General features: G+C 36.6%; 2 protein-coding genes across 2 annotated transcripts; one reads left to right on the forward strand and one right to left on the reverse strand.

Moving 5' to 3' along the window:
- The first annotated feature begins 13,759 nt into the window (after positions 1 to 13,759).
- LOC109179307 (beta-amyrin 28-oxidase-like) lies at positions 13,760 to 16,307 on the forward strand. The gene is made up of 4 exons (XM_019328811.1): positions 13,760 to 14,417; positions 14,528 to 14,889; positions 14,983 to 15,170; positions 15,890 to 16,307. The coding sequence occupies exons 1-4, from the start codon at positions 13,831 to 13,833 to the stop codon at positions 16,187 to 16,189; spliced, it is 1,437 nt and encodes a 478-aa protein (XP_019184356.1). The 5' UTR covers positions 13,760 to 13,830; the 3' UTR covers positions 16,190 to 16,307.
- Positions 16,308 to 16,727: 420 nt separating this feature from the next.
- Positions 16,728 to 19,568, reverse strand: LOC109179364 (beta-amyrin 28-oxidase-like). Its single transcript, XM_019328864.1, has 4 exons — positions 18,603 to 19,568; positions 17,475 to 17,662; positions 17,004 to 17,348; positions 16,728 to 16,967 (listed from the first exon to the last, which is right to left on the reverse strand). The coding sequence occupies exons 1-3, from the start codon at positions 19,537 to 19,539 to the stop codon at positions 17,040 to 17,042; spliced, it is 1,434 nt and encodes a 477-aa protein (XP_019184409.1). The 5' UTR covers positions 19,540 to 19,568; the 3' UTR covers positions 16,728 to 16,967; positions 17,004 to 17,039.
- Between the last annotated feature and the right edge of the window lie 1,314 nt (positions 19,569 to 20,882).

The raw sequence follows: 20,882 nt of genomic DNA on the forward strand, positions 1-20,882 counted from the left end.
ATTCGCAACAGTAGAGGAAGATAAGGAAGAAAACAACAATGGTGGGAGGAGATCATTCGCAGCCAGTTGCCCGGAAGCGTTTAAAAAAATTACCTTAATTCTGGACAATTGATCTATATTAGATCAACGGCTCAGATCTCACCCTATTTTTTACTAAGGAGTTCTTTCGCACGTGAACCATCCCCAATCATCTCTCTCTGTGTGTGTATGTATATATATATATATATATATATATATATATATATATATATATATATATAGAAGAGCGCTCATATGCGGCGGGGTCTTACGGTGCGGCGGTGCGGTCAAATTCCAGAATACACCAACAGTGTTAACAATATGCACCAACAGTGTAATAAAAACACAACCCAATGAAATGTAATAAAACATCACAAAATACACCACAGACTCAAAAAAAAAAAAACACCATATAACTCACCACCCCCAATGGTGTATTTCCGAACAGTGTATGGTGTTTTTACTCACATCTAATGGTGTGTGTTTGGTGATGCAGGGCTCTGTTTACTCTGTTTTGTGTGGTGTATTTCCTAACGTTGATGGTGCATATTTGGTGAACTATTGGTGTTGCCGCACTGTAAGAAATAACCGCACCGTAAGACACTACCGCACCTGAACCCTAATTTATTAATTATTTATAAATAGATTATTGATACTGGAGTGGAATTTTGTAATGAATATTCGTCTTTGGCGAATGAGAACTTGACACTTGAAAAAGTTTCATTCGAAATGCACTTATGCACTGACGAAAGTAATAATCTTTTTTTAAAAAAATTATTTGACCTAACGGATTACCATCCATAATTTATAGTATTTCATACATTATCCATTATATGTCAACACTGTACTCAACCATCAACTGCTTGGAGATATGTAGAAGTTAGGGAAAAATAATAAAAAACTTGTGTATTATTGCTCTGAGTAAGATGGATCTCCAACCCTTTACAAGCAATTTTTTTATAGGGTATTTATACAGTTCAGACTCGGCTAGAAATTAAAAAAACAAAACTAAATCCCTAAAAATCTGGTTCCTTTAATTACATATGTTTTTTGATTGCCTACAAAATAATGTAAACAAATCATCTCAGATGTGGCTTCCAAAATTGGTAAACCGCATCCTAAGATTACATATTGAATTGGGCGGAGGTTGACCAAAAGAGTTCAACCACTAGAGGGGTCGAGCCGAGAACGCAGTTATTATTGTGTGGACCATATTTTATATACTGTAAAATAATGTACATTCATTATAAAATATAATTAATGTATTTTTAATATATTAAAAATATACATTATATTCATGGGACATACATTACATTATATTGTACATTCTGTACACAAATAATATACATTTATTATATTAAAAATGTACATTTTGTTATGATCGATCCACACAACACTGTGTGGACCATAGTCCACACAATAATTTGCCCTGAGGACGACCACTAGATCGGAGTCCATATACCCATCAAACTTAGGCCATGTTTGGTAAATGGCTGTTAGCTGATTATGTTAATTAGAGAGTATATCTAGTTAACAACATTAGTTGTTGTAGAAAAGTGTTTGGTAAATTAGTTGTTAGCTGTAGTTGTTTGGTATAATTTCTTTTCTAAAAAAAAAAAAAACCTAATTGAAAAAGTTGCTTGGAGTAGTTTTTTGAATTTTAGCATTTTGGAGTTGCAAAAAACTAATTAACCAAACACTTATATTGATATTTTAACTAAATCAAACAATTAATAGTGATCAAAAAAAGTCAAAATTGACCTATAGACCAATTTTTTACCAAACAGGGCCTTAGTCAAATACATCATCTTTCCATGACGTTAGTTGTTACACAAGTACAAAAAGTATTTTTTTTATCATAATAATAAACGATTAATTTTGATATATAAAACTTGTAAATCACAAACACATAAATGAAAGTACATAAAACTATGTCATAAAGATTATATCCCATAGACTCAAAAAAAAACTATTTCAAATATCAATCCGATCATTTGAGCATTTAAGAATTCAAATAATAATATTTTATAGTATGATTGTATCCAAAGGAAAGATTTTATTTTATGTTCCAAAAAGAAATATACAATTTTGAATATGTTATTCAAACATGCATGACCTTAAGCACTTTGAAAGATGATAATATAATGACAAATATGTTTATGATTTCGGATATTGACCGCCACTCCAATCCATAACATTCTTGAGAATCATTATTGTGGTCACACAGCTATGTGAACTATACTATTAAATAATGTACATTCAGTACATATATAATGCACTTTTAATATATTAAAAATGTACATTATATTTAAAGAAAGTACATTATTTGAATACTAAAAATATATTATTTTGTATAATATACATTCAGTACACGGATAATGTACTTTTAGTATATTAAAAATGTAATTTTTTAATTTTATGTTCCACACATCAATGTAATTTGTCCATTCTTGACTCTAGCGATTTCGGATGAGGCTAAACAACTTATTCCAAGTCTAGGGAGATTTTTTATTTATTTCTCGAAATGATTATTTATTTCGGCTGAGACTAAGTCACTTATTCTAAGTCTAGAGAGGCATGACTTTGTTTATACATTTATGAAGAATATAATTAAAAAGAATATTATTAGTCAATATATATCTATCATTGTGTGAATAGAATAATGCCAAAATTGTAGTTTTTTAGTCTATAGTCAAAGTATGACTACTTAAAACTGATTTTTTAATCAGCTCCTTTTGAAACTTGATGCTACAATAGAAATATGTACTTACTACTAAAATTTAAATTAAATGATTATGATTTACATTACATTTTATTGGATGAAAATTATTTGGATTTGGCTTAGCTTCCTTCATCATGCATGTTTTTTGATAAAGTGGTTATTTTAAAGAGAAAAGATAATGGAAGCTAAGTAAAAAGACTAAAATAAGACTAAAATACCATCTGTATTTTATCTATTAATATTATATTTTTTTGGTGAGTTTTGACTGACAATTTAGTCGGAGTAATCAAAATTGATAAAGATTGAATACTTAAGGTACTAAATTGAAAATTTTAAAAGTTGTGAATTAAAATTAATAAGACCCAATAGTCATATGATCAAAGTAAAATTAACTCTTTTAATAATTAATTAAAGATTGTGTAAGATAACCCCATCGAGGGGTTTTCTTCCCATTTATGAGACAAACAAATTTAGGTGGAAGAAATAACTCAACATGTCTGACAAATTCACGTTTTTTTGTTTTTGTTTTTGTTTTTGTTTTTTGTTTTTTTTGTTTTTATTTTATTTTATTTTATTTTATTATTATTATTATTTTGAGAATTGGAAGAAAAAATAAAACATGATGCGCTTTGTGTTTGGTGCACGAAAGAGGGGTTTTCTTCAAGACAAACAAGTTTAGGAGAAAGTATGTCTAGTAAATTCAAGTTTTTTTTGTTTTTTTGTTTTTTTTTTTTTTTTTTTTTTTTTGCAAATTTTGAGAATTTTTTTAGGAGTACACACACAATGCGTGTTGTTGTTGGTGCATGAAAAGTGCCTAGAGGGGTGGTCACATGACTGTTTGTTTGTTTTTTTTTTTTTTTTCTACACACATGGGTTTTTATCATTGAGCTTCCTCTAAGAATTATGTCCAAAAAAAAAAAAAAAAGGTTCAAATGAAAACAAACTCTTTCAGTAAAAAGTTGGTCAATCGTCAATTATAATTGATCAATAGTTGAGGGATTCAGTAAAAGAATACGGTCAATTTATAATTATTGTAAATTTTTAAGTTTACAATATTTATAAAATTAATCCCACTATTTTTCATCTTTAATTTTTTTAGCATCCCTAATCATTAATCTACCTAAATGAGAGAATATATTGATCCACACTTTTTACCTAGAAGTCTATTTTCACTTGATTCCTCCCTGGTGAAAAAGTGAAGACTGATCACAAACACTCATTAGAGTTTATCAATGTTTGAAAGTTTGAGTAAAAAGAAAATATGAGGTCAATTTTATAATTATTATAAACTTTTAAATTTGTAATATTTATAAAACTAACCTCACTTTTTTTCCTTTTATTTTTCAACAACCAACAACCGTTACCGTTGATCTAACCTAATGATGGATAGTCAAATCAATCATCACTATATATATTAAACAAGTATGATACCCGTGCGATGCACGGCCTATAAATTTGTAGTAGTTAATATTATTTTTTTTATATTGTTAAAGTATATTATGTATATTGTAAATAATGGAATTGACAGTTACATACGTTCATATGAAAATAATAATTATTATTATATAAATAAATATCCTGCCTTTTAATAGACTATTTTTATATATGGTAATTAATTTCATAATTACAAATAAAAATTCTTAATTGCAGGGAGACTTTTGCAACATTTCAATCTGCCAAATAATTTTAAAATAATTTATTACATCATTTCAAAGCTTTTACTAGGTTACTTTTAAATTTAAATTAATATATATAATTAAATTATTCTACCCAATTATATATATCATTCCTAAATACGATCCTAATAACTTTATATGACTACGAGATATATATATATATATATATATATATATATATATATATATATATATATATTATACCTATTAGTAATTAATACTATAATACTCCTAATATTAATAATATTAACAAAAAGATTATTTAAATGTATATATCATTTAAATATTAAAACAATGAGCATATTGAATAATTATATTTATTTTTTACTTTAACTATATTATTTACTCGAATCTTTATATGTGGTTAGTCTTTTTGAGGAATATCATTCTATTTATAAATTTCTACTCATCGCCAAAAATTCTCACAAAAAATTTCTTTGATGTTATCATGATTCCTAGCTCTATTTTGTGATTAGAGGAATACATTTTCCCATTAATAACAAAATGTCATGTATTGTGCATCTTAAAGCTTAACAATATTATTACATAGAATACATGTCCTACACTATTCTATCATAACTTTTCTTTTTGTAGGAAAAAAAAAAAAAAAACTATTTTTTGTGTCTTCATGCATGACATATTTGCTCTTGAAATTGGTTGTTTAATTGCACACTGTTTGCCATAGTCCTCTCATTTGCTGTGTGATGTGTACTTGTATATGTACTCCAAATCCGGCAAATAGAAACCCAAAGCCAAAAGGAAGCACTATTTGTTACCTAATTCTAATTGGTAATAAAGAATTAGGAATAACTTAAGAGAGATCCACCTTGAAATATAGATAAGGATAGTAAAATTCTATTAGCTTTTGGAGTCCTCTCATCATTTGCTATGTGTGATGTGTTCTTGTATATGTACTTCTAAACCTGCAAAATACTATGAAATAGCATAGAAAGCACTCTTGCTACCTTATTCTAAATAGTAATAAGGATTTAGAAATAACTTAAACAGATCAATCATGAAATATAGAAAAACATAATAAAATGTCTATCAGATTCGAAGTAGGAATGACATCTCATCCCCATTGAAATGCCTTAGACAAAAAATGTCCATATGTTCATTGTTCAGCACAAAAAACAAAAAAAAAAAAACAAAAACAAAAAACAAAAAACAAAAAACAAAAAACAAAAAAAAATAAAAATAAAAATAAAAATAAACAAAAAAAAAAAACATCATTCAATTGTTTAAAATTCAAAAGTCAAACACACAAAGATCTCATCCTGATGTTCACAATTCCTTCAGTTTCTCAGTTTTCATAGAATAGAGCTTTTAACATGACCTCGTATAAACTGATTGATTGTAGCCTGATTTGAATTGAGATTTGTAAAAGAACTTACATGCTGGTCATGGAAGACAACTTCCTTGGATTTGATTATAGAAGACAATTTTCTCTGGGAGATTTCTTACGCTCTCACAACTCGCAAGCGAAGAGCGTTTCAAGATTTCATAAGCTATCACAACTTCCTTGATAGTGTTTGTATTGCAGAGGATGTGAAATATATATAGCTGTTTAGATATCTTAGTAATTGTTTTGATTGGCGTAAACTTAGTAATTGATTTTGATTGACTGGCTTAATCTTAATAATAATAATAATAATAATAATAATTTATGCGTCAAGAAATTATATATATAGAGAGAGGAATTTTATTTGGGTGCAATGGTCCCCGCCACAACCGGGCGTAATGAAAGTTAATTCGGATGGGGCTATGAGATCCTCCTCTGGCATCGCTAGTGCGGGTGGCCTTATACTAGACCATCGTGGTACTTGGGTGGCTGGCTACACTGTGAATATTGGTTGCACCACCAGCTTTGTTGCCGAGCTATGGGGAATTCGAGAAGGCCTTCGTCTTGCTAAACATCATGGCTTTAATAATACTATGGCAGAAACGAACTCAATGGCAGTGATGCAAGTTCTCAACAACAACACCGACACTTGCCTGGAAACAGATACTCTAATTATGGACTGCAAGACTCTCTTACATAGCTTTCCCATCTTCGAGATTACACATGTACTTCGGGAAGGAAATCAATGTGCTGACTTCCTTGCCAACTTGGGACAAAATTCTCCTTGGGGTACTACCATCGTCCCGAACCCTCCTCGAGAGATGACGCCGCTGCTTGCTCGTGACGCTAACGGAGTGGCTGCTAGAAGACATTTTTAATCTCCTTGGGGCCTTTGGCCCCTTCCCTCTACCAAAAAAAAGAGAGAAATTTTAGGAGAAATAAGTTTGGTAATGATTACGGAAAATATATCTCTCTAGAAATTCTCTCTAGGGTTTTGCCTCCTTGCTAGGGTTTCTCCTAGAACTTCCAGTGTTTCTTGCTCTTCTTGATTACTGAACGGACGGATCTTGCTGCGGGGTTACGGTAGATGAGCGACGGGATACAGCAGGCCAGCACCACTGATTCTCGCTACTGGTTCACGTCGGCAGAAAGTTCGGCAGAAACGTTGTGTGACGGACGAATGGATCCTTCGGCGACGGAACCGGTCGTTCATGGGATTGACGAGGAACCACCGATCCTCGAGCGGGCGGAGGAGGTTATCGAACGACTAACACAGCGATGGGGTGATATAGCGCTTGAGGAGGAGGAGGAGATCGGCTTTGAGCCGGTGGGGGAGGGTGTCGGGGTGGTGGCGGAGGAGGAGGAACAGCAGTGGGTGTGTGTTGGCAGATTTTTGACAACGAAGGTGGTGAAGTTGGAGTATATGCGGCAAGTGATGGCCTCGGTTTGGCAACCGGTGTGGGGTATGCATGTAACGGAAATTCAACCGGGGTTATTTATGTTCATCTTTTACGATGAAACGGATATGCAGAGGGTCCTCGATGAAGGGCCGTGGTCTTTTGAGAACAACACCCTAGTCTGTAAGCAGGTGGAATCGGGTGCAAGGCCGGCTGCGGTTGAGTTGAAATCGGTGGATATGTGGGTGCAGCTTTATGACTTGCCGCTGGGATATACATCGGAAGCGGTTCTTGAACAAGCGGCCAATTTTATTGGCACGTTTGTAAAAGTTGATGACCGTTATCCGGGAGCACCATGGAAGACGTTTCACCGGGTTCGTGTGTCAATACCAGTGGAAAAGCCGCTAAAACGAAGGATGAAACTAATTAAACGAGATAAGTCAAGCTGCTGGGTAAATTTCCGCTACGAACGTTTACATAATTTTTGCTTTTATTGTGGTTTATTGGGACATGCCTATAAGTTCTGTAAGTTGGCAAGGAAATTAGGACTCACTGCGGATAAATTTCCATATACGGCGGACCTGAGGGTGGGGGGAGGTAGCCGGGGGCCAAGGCAGGTGGGAGACCCGTGGTTGAGATCACTGGACGGGAAAGGGAAAGATGGGATGAGAAGAGAGGGGGATGTGGGGCTACGGCATTAGGGGGTGGTGTGAGTGAGGGAGGGGTACGGGTTGGGGTAACGGATGTGAGGGTGGGTGAGGGAGTGGTGGTAGCGGCGGCTAAGAGAAGGAGGGGGGATGGGATGGGTGGTGGTGGTGGTATAAGGATGGATGCAGGAGATGTGGTGATGTCTGAGCTCTCAAAAAACGGATTTACGGCGGGTCCTGTTGGTCAGGCCCGCCCATCTCAATGAGTACAATAAGCTGGAACTGTCGTGGCTTGGGCAATCCACAGACAGTTCGTGAGGTGGTGGACATGGTGTCCCGTAAGAAGCCCGATTTCGTCTACTTAATAGAAACAAAGGTAGATCGGAGTCATGCAGAAAGATTGCGAGTTAAAATTGGTTTTGAGGGTCTGTTTTATGTGGATCCAGTTAGGGGAGGAGGTGGATTAGCATTATTATGGCGAAAGAATAATACTGCTAGACTGTTGAGTTATTCGAAGAGTTATGTGGATGTGGAGGTGGCTGTTAAGGAAAAAGTATGGCGGATGACATGTTTCTATAGATTTCCACAGAGACATAGACGCAGGGAGGCGTGGCAATTATTAAGTGGGTTAAGGGATAAGTCTACACTGCCATGGGTGGCGTTGGGGGATTTCAATGATTTATTATACCAACGTGAGAAGAGAGGCGGGAATCCTCACCCGGATAGTCTGTTGAGAGGGTTTGGGGATACTGTTTATAATTGTGGGCTGGTTCAATTGCCAATGCGGGGTCACCAGTTTACATGGGAGAAGGGGAAAGGTACTGATAGATGGATGGAGGAAAGGTTGGATAAGGTGTTGGTGTCTACACGATGGACTACACTGAATACTGAGGCGTGGGTCGAAAATATTCTAACCCGAAAATCTGATCACTCTGCTCTCTTTTTAAACACTGATGTAATGCGTGGCCGCAGATATGGGGGACCGAAACGATTTCGCTTTGAGATGGCATGGATTCATGATGACGGTTGTCGGAGGGTGGTGGAGACAGCCTGGCAGGATGGTAGGGATAAGGGGCTGTTGAATTGTCAGCAGCATTGTGGGGGAAGGCTAATGCGGTGGGGTGGGGAGCATTGGCATAAGTTTGGAGACCGCATCAAGCAATTGAGGAAAGAGCAGGATGAGATACGGCACAGACGAGATTCGGCTGCATTGGCTGAATTTCGCGAGATTGAGGAGAGACTAGTACAGTTGGAGATGCAGGAGGATGTATTTTGGAGGCAGCGGGCGAAGTAGCACTGGCTCCGCGGTGCGGACTGCAATACCAAGTTCTATCACAGGTACGCTTCTGCTCGTAGAAGGAAAAATTATATTCCTAGATTAAAAGATGATATGGGTGCATGGGTGGAGGGGGATAATATGAAGAAAGTTGTCTTAGAATATTATGCTGCTATTTTTACATCATCAAACACTGAATGTGAGGATCCCATGTTTGATAATTTTGCCCCCCGTGTGACTAGTGAGCAGAACACTAAGCTCCTCCGCCAGTTTGAGTTAGAAGAGGTCAAGTGTGCTTTATTTGCAATGTTCCCTGACAAAGCACCAGGCCCGGATGGTATGAATCCTGGATTTTACCAGGAATATTGGGATATTGTGGGGGGAGATGTGTCTAAATTTATTGTGAATTGCTTGAACTCAGGCTCGTTGCCTGAAGGATTGAATGATACTAATGTGGTCTTAATCCCGAAGAAATATGTGCCTGAGACAGTAGCTGATATGAGACCAATAGCTCTAAGCAATGTTCTGTACAGGATCATGGCAAAGGTAATAGCCAACAGGATGAAACCGCTCATGGGGAGCCTCATATCTGAGGCCCAAAGTGCTTTTATCCCTGGGAGACTTATTACTGATAATATTTTAATAGCTGCGGAAGTGGGGCATTACTTGAATAGAAAACAGTGTGGAAGGAGGGGGTGGGCAGCGTTGAAATTGGATATGGCCAAGGCGTATGATAGGATGGAATGGCAGTTCCTGAGACGGATGTTGGAGGTAATGGGTTTTGAGGACCGGTGGATTAATTTGTTAATGCAGTGTGTTACTACTGTCCAGTATAACATCTTAATTAATGGTGTTCATAGTGGAGGTGTAACGCCAACCAGGGGGTTGCGGCAGGGAGATCCTTTGTCCCCATATTTATTCCTCATATGTGCAGAAGGGTTATCTGTGTTATTGCAAAGAGCGCAAATGTCTGGCTCAATACATGGCTGCAGGGTTGCTAGGGGAGCCCCGCAGATATCAAATCTATTTTTTGCAGATGATAGCCTATTATTTTTTAGAGCAGATGGGGAGGAGGCGGGAGTAATTAAACAGTGTCTGGGACGATATGAGGAGCTCTCAGGACAAAAGGTAAATTATCACAAGTCCAGTGTCTGTTTTAGCAGAAATACCAGTGTGGATGATAGGGAAGAGGTGGCGATTTGCTTGCAGGTAGACCAGGCACCCAATTTTGGGAAATATCTGGGACTACCATCTTTTGTGGGGAGGAACAAGAGGGCAGTGTTCTCATATATTGAGGATAAGATAAAACAGAGAATAAGCTCATGGAACAAGAAATTTCTGACGCAGGCAGGAAAGGAGATTTTATTGAAAAGCGTGGCACAATCTATGCCTACCTTTTCAATGACTGTCTTTTTTATCCCGGACTCAGTATGTTTATCAATCCAGAGAACAATGAACAAGTATTGGTGGGGCACTGGTATGGATAGAGGAATACACTGGAAAGCCTGGGATAAGTTAAGCATCCCAAAGAAATATGGAGGAATGGGATTCAAAGATCTCAGGAATTTTAATTTAGCAATGTTGGGAAAACAGGCATGGCGCCTACTCACAAGTCCAGACACACTTGTTGCAAAAGTCTATAAGGCAAGGTACTATCCTAATACCACTTTTATTGATGCCAAAGTAGGAAGATGCCCGAGCCACTCATGGAGAAGTATTATGGCAGCTCATGACATGGTGGTGGCACGGGTGCGCAGGAGGATAGGGGATGGTAAAACAACACTAATCTGGGGACACCCATGGTTGCCTGATAATCCTAGCCCTTTGGTGCAGACTGATATGCCTGTAGAGCTCAGGCACGCTAAAGTGGTAGGTTTAATAGATGAACATACTGCTACCTGGGACCCGCATATTTTAGCAGATTTATTTGAGGAGGAAGATGTGAGTAGAATATTGAGGATACCTGTTAGTCCAGGATATGAGGACTCATGGTATTGGCCTGATGACCCCAATGGTATATACACAGTTAAAAATGCCTACAGACACATTATGGGAATTTATGATCACTCGCCTGGGAGTTTTGAGAAATGGACTAAAATGTGGGGAATGAAAATACCCCCAAAATGGAAGACTTTTTTGTGGAGAGCAGTTTGTGATATTCTTCCAACAACTAACAACTTGATTATAAAGAGGGTGGAAGTGGATCCCACATGCCAAATGTGTGGGATAGAGCATGAGAATGTTATGCATACATTCATCAATTGTGATTATTCTAGACATGTTTGGAATATTTCAGGATTGCCAATAACAAATATTGTTGTCAACTCATTCCCCGAGTGGCTAACAATTGTGCTTACAATGTTCACAGAGGACCAAAGTGCAGCGGTGGTGGCCTTGCTTTATTGCTTATGGAGATGCAGGAATTCAGCGGTATGGGACGGCACACTGCCGCGACCTACCACGGCCTGGAGACAGGCCACGGCGGCGCTGCACTCCTACCGGCAGGTGGTGTGCCGTGGCACGGCGGCTCCCACGGTGGCTACGGCAGATGGCAACACCGACACCACCCCACGGTGTTATGTGGATGCGGGGTATCGGGAGGACACGGAGGAAGCTACGTATGGTATTCTGCTGCTGTCTCCGGAGGGATCTTTTATTGCGGCAAAAAATGGGAGACTATCGAATTGTTTGTCACCATTCACGGCGGAGGCACTAGCATGTAAGGAAGCTCTATCCTGGCTTTTGGAGAAGAATATAACAACGGTAACGATTCAAACAGATTGTTTACAGCTGAGAAATGCGATACGGCAGAATACAACTATCATAATGTCTTATGTTGGAGTAGTAGTTGACCAGTGTAGGACTTTAGCTTCGTCTTTTAATTATGTCTTGTTTAATCATGTTTCTAGGCAGATTAATGCGCATGCGCACACATTAGCTTCGTTAGCTTTTATTCAGGATCAGGCTATATACTGGGATTCTATCCCTCCAGACTGCATTGCAGCTTTGATTCATTAATACAATCATTCATTGGTTGGCTTTCAAAAAAAAAAAAAAAAAGTTTGGTAATGATTAGGCCATCACGGTCACGGCCACGCAGATTCAACATTTTGGCAATTGTGGTTAGCAAATTCAATATTTGGGCGGGAACTTTTTTTCAGCATCTCATTTTGCTTTAATATATATAGATATAGATAGATATAGAGAATAGAGATTTTTTTATTCATTAATTTATAAGTTAGTATTATATATATTAGTGCTAGGCACTTCGGTCTTCGGTTCGGTTTTTTTCGATTTCGGTTTCGATTTTTTGGTTTTAGAAAAGTTGAACCATTCGGTTTAATTAACATTATAGTTCGGTTCGGTTTCAATCGGTTTGGTTTCGGTTCGGATTTAATTCGGTTCGGTTTAAGACTTTACGAGAATTACGATCATAAAATTTCAACATTTCATAATTTTCCAAACATACTACCAAACAATACATATTCACATAATCCACATCCAAAATATAAACGTTATATAACAAAATAATAATTCAAAGTTTAAACATACTACTAAATAATAAATACTAACATGACATACTAATAGCAATCTAATTACCAAAACATCACATACTTAGAAATTAGAATCCAAAGTTCAAAGTTCAAACATTACAAACATGAATCTCGTAGTTCAAACTTCAAATCCAATGTTTAAAGAGTACAAACATGAAACATCAAATAAAAATATTCAGTTGGATTATTTTTATTGATAAGATGAATAATCATCTATCTGTATAGTTGATATTAAAAGAACAAGTGTCAATTACTATATAGTTAATTTTTGGACACAATCTGTCATTGCTAGTGCACTCGAAATATATTCCAGTACTAGAAAATAATTATAATGCACTGGAAATCAAAATTAGAATGACTGTAAAGCATATTAAATTTATAGAAAAACATGAAACTAAGGAAAATACTGAATATTGTAAATATAACTCAAGTTAGATATAATTGTGAGGTAAAGAACAATTGCGACAAACAACAAAAGTGCAATGTAGAAAACAAGCTATAAAGAAATCAAATAAAAAATTTAAGGTTCGGTACCAGTAAGAATGAGAACTGAACGGCGGAGCAAGCATCAAGGAACTTGGATTTACTTCTTTATTATTATTATTATTATTATTATTATTATTATTATTATTATTGTTAATTTATTATTATTATTATTATTATTATTATTATTATTATTATTTATTAAAAAATTATATAGCATTCGGTTCGGTTTTTGCCAAACCGTTCGGTTTCGGTTCGGTTCGGTACTAAACCATTCAGGTTACAAAATCCCGAACCATTCGATTTTCTATTACTACTTTGGTTCGAATCGGTTCGGTTCGGTTCGGTTTGGTTCGGTTTCCGAACCGAAGTGCCCACCCCTAATATATATGACTTGGCGGGCTCCCGCTGGTCCGTCAAGCTCGCCCCGCCCTTTTTTCGGGGTGGGCTAAGCCTATTTTGACGCCTATATATATATATATATATATATATATATATATATATATATATATATATATTTATTTATTTATTTATTTATTTATTTATTTATTTATCCATTAATTTATAAGTTAATAATATATATTATATTATTTTGGGTTTTGAGGGTCTATAAATAGCCTAAAAACGAGGCTAAAAGTACACTGAACCTGCAAACCCTTTCCTCTTCATCTTCTTCGAATATCTCATCTATCAGTGATTTATCGAAGAAGAAAACATGGAAGCTTTTCTCCTTTACTCACTTATCTTTACAGTCCTTTACGTGTTCCTTTCCTTCATTTACTTCATCAGTAAGGGCAATACCTCAAAACAAAACATCCCGCCGGGCTCCACCGGCTGGCCGGTGCTCGGAGAAAACATTGACATGGCGGTGTCCGGGCCGGAGAAATACATCTCCGACAGGATGAAGAAGTACTCGTCGGAGGTTTTCAAGACGTCGATACTGGGGGAGAAAATGGCGGTGTTCTGCGGCGCCGCCGGGAACAAGTTCTTGTTCTCGAACGAGAACAGCCTGCTGACCACGTGGTGGCCGCAGTCGCTGACGAAGCCGCTGATGTGCCCCACCGACGCCCAAAACACCGTCCGGAAGGTGGCGGTTCTCAACCGGGGCTTCATCCACGAGATTCTCAAGCCGGAGAATCTCAAGCACTACGTCCCCATCATGGATTCCTTGGCCAAGGAACATCTCGCAAAGGAGTGGGCCCCGTTCGGAGAAGTCAAGGTTTACGCTCTCTCCAAATCCTACACCTTCGCGCTGGCGTGCAAGTTGTTCTTGAGCATTGAGGGTCACGACGAGGTTAAAAGGTGTAAGATTTTTTCTAATAATATTTATTATATATTATATATTAGGGCCTTAATTAAGTGGTGCAAGTTGACTAGGCTTATTAAGTGGTTTGGTTGGACTTAATAACTAGGTTGTCGGACCCTTTCATCCTCGTCACCTCCGGCATGTTCAGCCTGCCGCTAAACCTCCCCGGCACCGCCTACAATCGCGCCATGAAAGGCGGCAGCATGGTGCGCCGTCAGCTCCTGGAGGTGATTAAGGAGAGGAAGGCGGAGGCGATGAGTCCCGGTAAGGTGGCGGACGAGGGGCGAGATTTGCTGGCCCGCCTCCTTAGTGCCACCGATGAAAAGGGACAACATATGAACGAGGAAGAGATTTGCAACAATCTTGTCGGACTTCTCATTGCCAGCTACGATACTACCAGCGCCGCCATAACCTTTGTATTGAAGTATCTTGCTGAACTTCCCCATATTTATGACCAAGTCTACAAAGGTAAATAATAAAATAATAGTTAGATCCAGATATAATACTTTTTAGTTAAAATATGAATTTTAAGAGTTTGAATTTTTTGTTTTTTTTTTTAAGAACAAATGGAGATTGCCAAGTCGAAGGGACCAAATGAGAAATTGAGTTGGGAAGACATTCAAAAGATGAAATATTCATGGAATGTAGCATGTGAAGCACTAAGGCTATTCCCACCAGGGCAAGGTGCCTTTAGAGAGACTGTCACTGATTTTACCTATGCTGGATTTACTATTCCAAAGGGATGGAAGGTTAGTCATCAACATCATACATTTTATATATATATATATATATATATATATATATATATATATATATATATATATATATTCCTGTGACTTGTGGACAAATCCAAACCATTGATCTGCAAGATCTGATTGATGAGAAATAAGTAAAAAATGAACTGATCATTTTCATAAATATTACAAATTTTAAAAATGAGCATGGTCATTTTCATAAATATTATAAAATTTTGTTTATTTACAATGATAAGATCTATTAGATCAATGATTTGGATTTGTCCGTAAATTCTCACCTGGACATGGTTCTCACCTGATTAGGGATATATATAGTTACTAAGTTTATAATTTAACTATTTTATAGGGCTTATCCCATGGCCATAGTTGACTTTTTTTTTCTTTTGAATTTTTGACCACGGAATTGTCCAAAATTGTTGGCAGTTTTTAGTTGTCTAGCACATGTCCAAAATTTTTGACCTCCTACCTTTACGGGTGATCGGTGTTATTGACACATTTTTTATTGATGGTAAAAAATACTCTGTAATAACAATAGACTATTTTTCAAATCCCTAACATGGTAGTTTCTGATAAATTTCTATGATAAAAAATTTCGAATTTTTTAACCATGGGTTAATGTGCCATTATACCATTAATTAATTTACTACTTCTTGACTTCAACAATAAGTCTAAACTTATACTCCGTATCTTTTTGTGAATGACTATTTGTACAGACGTTTTGGTGTGTGTATTCAACACACAAGAACCCCAAATATTTCTCAGAACCAGAGAAGTTTGATCCGTCGAGGTTCGAGGGAAATGGGCCGGCACCCTTCACCTTTGTGCCGTTTGGCGGCGGACCGAGAATGTGTCCCGGAAAAGAGTACGCCCGGCTGGAAGTACTTGTGGTCATGCATAACGTTGTCACCAACTTCAAAATGGAGAAACTGATACCGAATGAGAAGATAGTCTTTCATGCATCGCCGGTTCCGGTCAACAGCCTTCCCGTTAGACTTATACCCCATCACAATTAACTTTTTGTTGCACCACAACATATGTATAAATATGCTTAATAAAATGAAATACGGTTATAAAATATATATGCGATAGGGAATGTTTTATCTCAAAAATTTTTACACTCTTTTTCTATTTAAAACGATTGTATTTTATTAAGCAAAAGTACCCTTCTAAGTTGTATTTATCAAGTTCTTACCGTTATGTTAAATATTATACTTAGTAGTAATTAAAGTTTTGACTACTTTATTTTCTTATACTTGATAGTGTTGTGTTTGAATGGTATGATACTGAATAAGGCAAAAGTCAAATTTTAAAAATATATGCCAAGAAAAAATACATTTGTCCCACCAATAAATTGTAAATGGCAAAATTAAAAGTGAGATGAAAAGTATTAAATATAATAAAAAAAATAAAAATAAAATAATAATAAAAAAAAAAACACTCCAATTTTGAAATTGCAATTCAAGTAAACATCAAAGAAGCAAAGTACACAATGAAAAATGGATTAACTTTAAAATAACAAGCATTACAAGAAAAATGACACTACATAATTTCAAACTTTCCAACATCATAATTACATAACAAACAATGAATACGAACAACATAAACATATATTATTGCAACGATTAGACAAAGGCTTTATTGGATTTGAAAATTGAGGAAGGCGATTTCTTGATGCGCAGAGACTATGCTAATTTTAAAACGAAGAAGATCAAATTATGAGTGATTATATTTCTCTTTATGCTGGGACGACCATACCATGCTGATTGTAAAATAAAGATCGAAGATCGAAGATTGAAGATTGAAGATCAAAGATGGAAGATCAAAAGGATGGAGGATTTTTGGACACACAAATTAGAGACCATACTAAGCTTGAATATTTTGATGGGGAATGAGGCGAACGGGGAGGCCTTCAACTGGGGTAGGAGAAGCATGGAACACAATCTTCTCATTGGGATTTGCTCTCTCGAGTTTGAACCTTGTGACAACGTTGTACATGAACACCAACACTTCTAGACGAGCATACTCTTTTCCTGGACACATCCTGGGACCTCCTCCGAACGGGGTAAACGTGTAGGGTGCCGGACCACTCCCCTCGAACCTGGACGGGTTAAACTTTTCAGGATCTGGAAAGTATTTTGGGTTCTTGTGTGTTGAATGCACCGTCCAAAATGTCTGCAAAAAGTTAATTGACAAAACTATGACAAATGTACAAACATTCTTAAGAACATTGTAACAGAGTCAGTAGTATTAAAAAAAAAAAAAAAAAAAAAAGTTATTGATGTTAGCATGTGAAATTACCTTCCAGCCCTTTGGAATTGTGAAGCCAGCAAAAGTACAATCAGTTGTGGTTTCCCTAAAAGCCCCTTGTGCAGGAGGGGTAACCCTAAGTGATTCTCGAGCAACATTCCAAGAATATTTCATCTTCTCAATATCTTCCCATGTTAGCAACTCATCTGCCCCTTTTGTCTTTGCAATCTCCATTTGTTCTGCATGTCAAAATAACATATAATGTATCAATCCACTAATTAACCAAATAACTCATCCTTTAACCTAGTATAGTTTGGGGACTCATCACTTTTATAACAAAAGTAGTATATTTGATGGGATGAATTTGAACACAATTTTAGACAAGTACTTTTAAAAAGGGTTTGAAAATGAATCAAAACAAGTTACGTGATGTTTACCATGTTCAATATTAACTTTTTTATTCAAAATATTAAACTTTATTAGTTATGAAAGATTAATAAGTTAAGATTTTTAGTAAAGATTTTGCATGTGTGAATTGTATTCTATTAGCATACAATACAAATAATGAAACACTGAAAAATAGCTTTATTAGCATACATACAATATTATATTAGTGAAACAAAATTTCAGCTCAATTTATTCCTCCACACTGGCATGCATATATAACATATTACCAGGGTATATATATATTAATGATCACCACAAAATCTATTACATGAGAACTAACCTTTATGTAAAAACATGAGAACCACATGAATGCACAAAATCTATTACATAGATGCACACTAACTACTCCATGGTAGATTGTGTGCATTGTGTGTCTAGTATATTAGTGTATGCATTCAAGTGGAAGATTGTGTAGTTCGAAGTTCTCATAGAGTGATTCTCACTTGAATGCAGGCATATATATATATATATATATATATATATATATATATATATATATATATATATACTCGGCCGATTCGACATATTCGGTGTCGAGTCGGTCGAGTTAGGCGCCTAGTCGACCGGTTAGGTTGTCAATCGGCTAAGTAGTGTCTAAATGTTAAATCGTCACGGTTGAGTGGTGCCTAGTGCCTAATTATGGATTAATGAGGGGCTATTTATACAACACTAATATATACACACAAGTCACAAGAAAATATTTTTGTAGAAAAGGTTTAAAATAGTAGTTACCCTTGAGAACAGCATCATAAACATGGGGAAAATCAGCCAGGTGCTTCAAAACAAAGGTGACGGCGCTGCTAGTTGTCTCATAGCTCGCCACCAGCATCCCTATAATATTATTCGAGATCTCCATCTCGCTCATCTCCCTTCCATTCTCGTCCTTCACCAGCAGCATTTTCGACAGCAAATCTCTCCCCGCCGCCGCCGCCGCCAACTCCCGCCGCCGCGCCGTGATGATCCTCATCAGCTCGTCCCTCACCATCTTCCCGCCTTTAATGGCGCCGTTGTACGCCGTCCCGGGGAGGTCTATGGGCACGGAGAACATCCCGTTGGTGACGAGGAGGAAAGGGTCCGACAGTTTTTTGATGTGGTCGGGGTCGGCGATGCTCATGAAGAGGCGGCAGGCGAGCTCGAAGGTGTAGTTTTTGGCGAGCGGGAAGACCTTTACGACGTCGTTTGGCTTCCAGTCGGCCGCCATATGTTCCCGGGCCAAGGAATCCATCGCCGGAATATACTGTTTTAACGCCTCCGGCTTGAGGATATCGTGCAGGAATCCTCTCTGGAGGGCGGAGACCTCTTTCAACGAGTTTTTATAAAACTCCGGGAAGAGCAGCGCCTTTTTCATGGATTCCGGCCACCATGACGTCAGCACTTTGCCGTCGTTCGTGAACAAGAACTTGTTCCCCTGAGCGCCGCAAAACACCGCCATTTTCTCCCCCAAAATCGACGTCTGGAACACCTCCGGCGAGTGCTTCTCCATCCTCTCCTTGATGAACCTCTGCGGCCCTAACATGGCAAAATCCACGTTTTCTCCGACCACCGGCCATCCGCCGGAGCCCGGAGGGACATTCCGGCCGGGCGAACCGCGCTTTCGGAGGAAGAAGATGAGTGAAAGGGAGAGAGGGAGGAGTACAAGAGTTAGGAGATAGGAAAGTTCAGCTTCCATATTGCTGTTTGCTTTAATTTGTTGAGGACTGCAATGTTGTATGGTTTGGGAAATTAGAGGTGTTTTGGGGTATAAATAGAAGGTGGAGGGCTTGAGTGAAAGAGACAGGAAAATGAGGGACTTGAGAATAAGATAATACATAGCATATTGAGAATGTGAGAAGTTTGGAAGAGTATAAATTAGTGGATCGGAAGATTATTTTATGTGTTGTTATTAGACCTTGTATCATGTAGAGACAAGTTTTGGTATTCCATAACTTATACTCTTTTCTATCCCTTCTCAATAAAATTGTATAGCATTTAGCATATTATTATATAAGTAATTGATCTGATATTGTATTGTTCAATATGCCACAAGTTATAGTTAATAGTGAAGACCTAACTTTGTTTTCTTATATTTGCGTAATAGTTAGTGTCACGTTTCGATAACAATATGTTAGAATTGACTCTTCAAGCTGCTGCCCAACACATAATATGCTACTATTATGATTTTTTTTTTTTTATGGTGTTCATCTATGATGGTGTCAATATATAATAGAATAATATATGGGGCAACTGCATTGGAGTTGGTTTGACAGTTGATTTGGTAACCACAAGATTCCAAGTTTGAATACACGTAGGAGCTACCTAATTGCCTTCTCAATTTAAGCCATTTATCTATGGACAACCTAAGTTAATTTACCTCCTTAAATATGGTCTTTTCCAGACTAGAATTACAAGATAAGTTTTACTCAAAGTACACTTTAGATAGTGATTGTAAAATTTTCTATTCTTAATCAAAGTCTAATCATGTATAATATATTTGATTGTTTATAAAATTATTGATACACGTATTAATAGTACTTATTACAATAAATAAATAAATAAGATAGTATAGATGACGTTTGATGTAAACTCCTCCTCCTCATCATCATCATCATCATCACCATCATAGTCTATATATATATTGTGTTGTGCCAAGCACCTTGTGCTCAGATGACACATTTGTTTAATATATATATATATATATATATATATATATATATACATATATATATATATATTTATTTATTTATTTATGGAAATTGACTCGTTGTGCTGCAATAGTTGTCAATAGTTTTCAATATATATATTTAGAGGATGTCAAAAATTTAATTGGTAAGTTTGTTAAATTAATAATGAAACAATTACTAGTCATGGCTTAAAATAAAATTATCATTAAAAATTAAGGTTCATACCAACGATTCAATCAGTTAAAAGTTCCAATCACTCATAAAATGGTCAGTAATATCAATCATCTTGATTGGTGGTCAATAATATTGAGGAGTGATTTTGTGAATGTCAAAAGTGACTGGATACCATGTT

This window comes from Ipomoea nil, unplaced genomic scaffold (genome assembly GCF_001879475.1).
Source record: "Ipomoea nil cultivar Tokyo-kokei standard unplaced genomic scaffold, Asagao_1.1 scaffold0900, whole genome shotgun sequence".
Taxonomy (NCBI): Eukaryota; Viridiplantae; Streptophyta; class Magnoliopsida; order Solanales; family Convolvulaceae; genus Ipomoea; species Ipomoea nil.

Coding starts and splice junctions, on each gene's coding strand:
- LOC109179307 (XM_019328811.1), top strand. CDS start 13,831: ATGGAAGCTTTTCTCCTTTACTCACTTATCTTTACAGTCCTTTACGTG. Junction 14,890..14,982: donor TTATGACCAAGTCTACAAAG/GTAAATAATAAA, acceptor TTTTTTTTTAAG/AACAAATGGAGATTGCCAAG. Junction 15,171..15,889: donor CTATTCCAAAGGGATGGAAG/GTTAGTCATCAA, acceptor CTATTTGTACAG/ACGTTTTGGTGTGTGTATTC.
- LOC109179364 (XM_019328864.1), bottom strand. CDS start 19,539: ATGGAAGCTGAACTTTCCTATCTCCTAACTCTTGTACTCCTCCCTCTC. Junction 17,663..18,602: donor TTATGATGCTGTTCTCAAGG/GTAACTACTATT, acceptor TTTGACATGCAG/AACAAATGGAGATTGCAAAG. Junction 17,349..17,474: donor CAATTCCAAAGGGCTGGAAG/GTAATTTCACAT, acceptor AACTTTTTGCAG/ACATTTTGGACGGTGCATTC.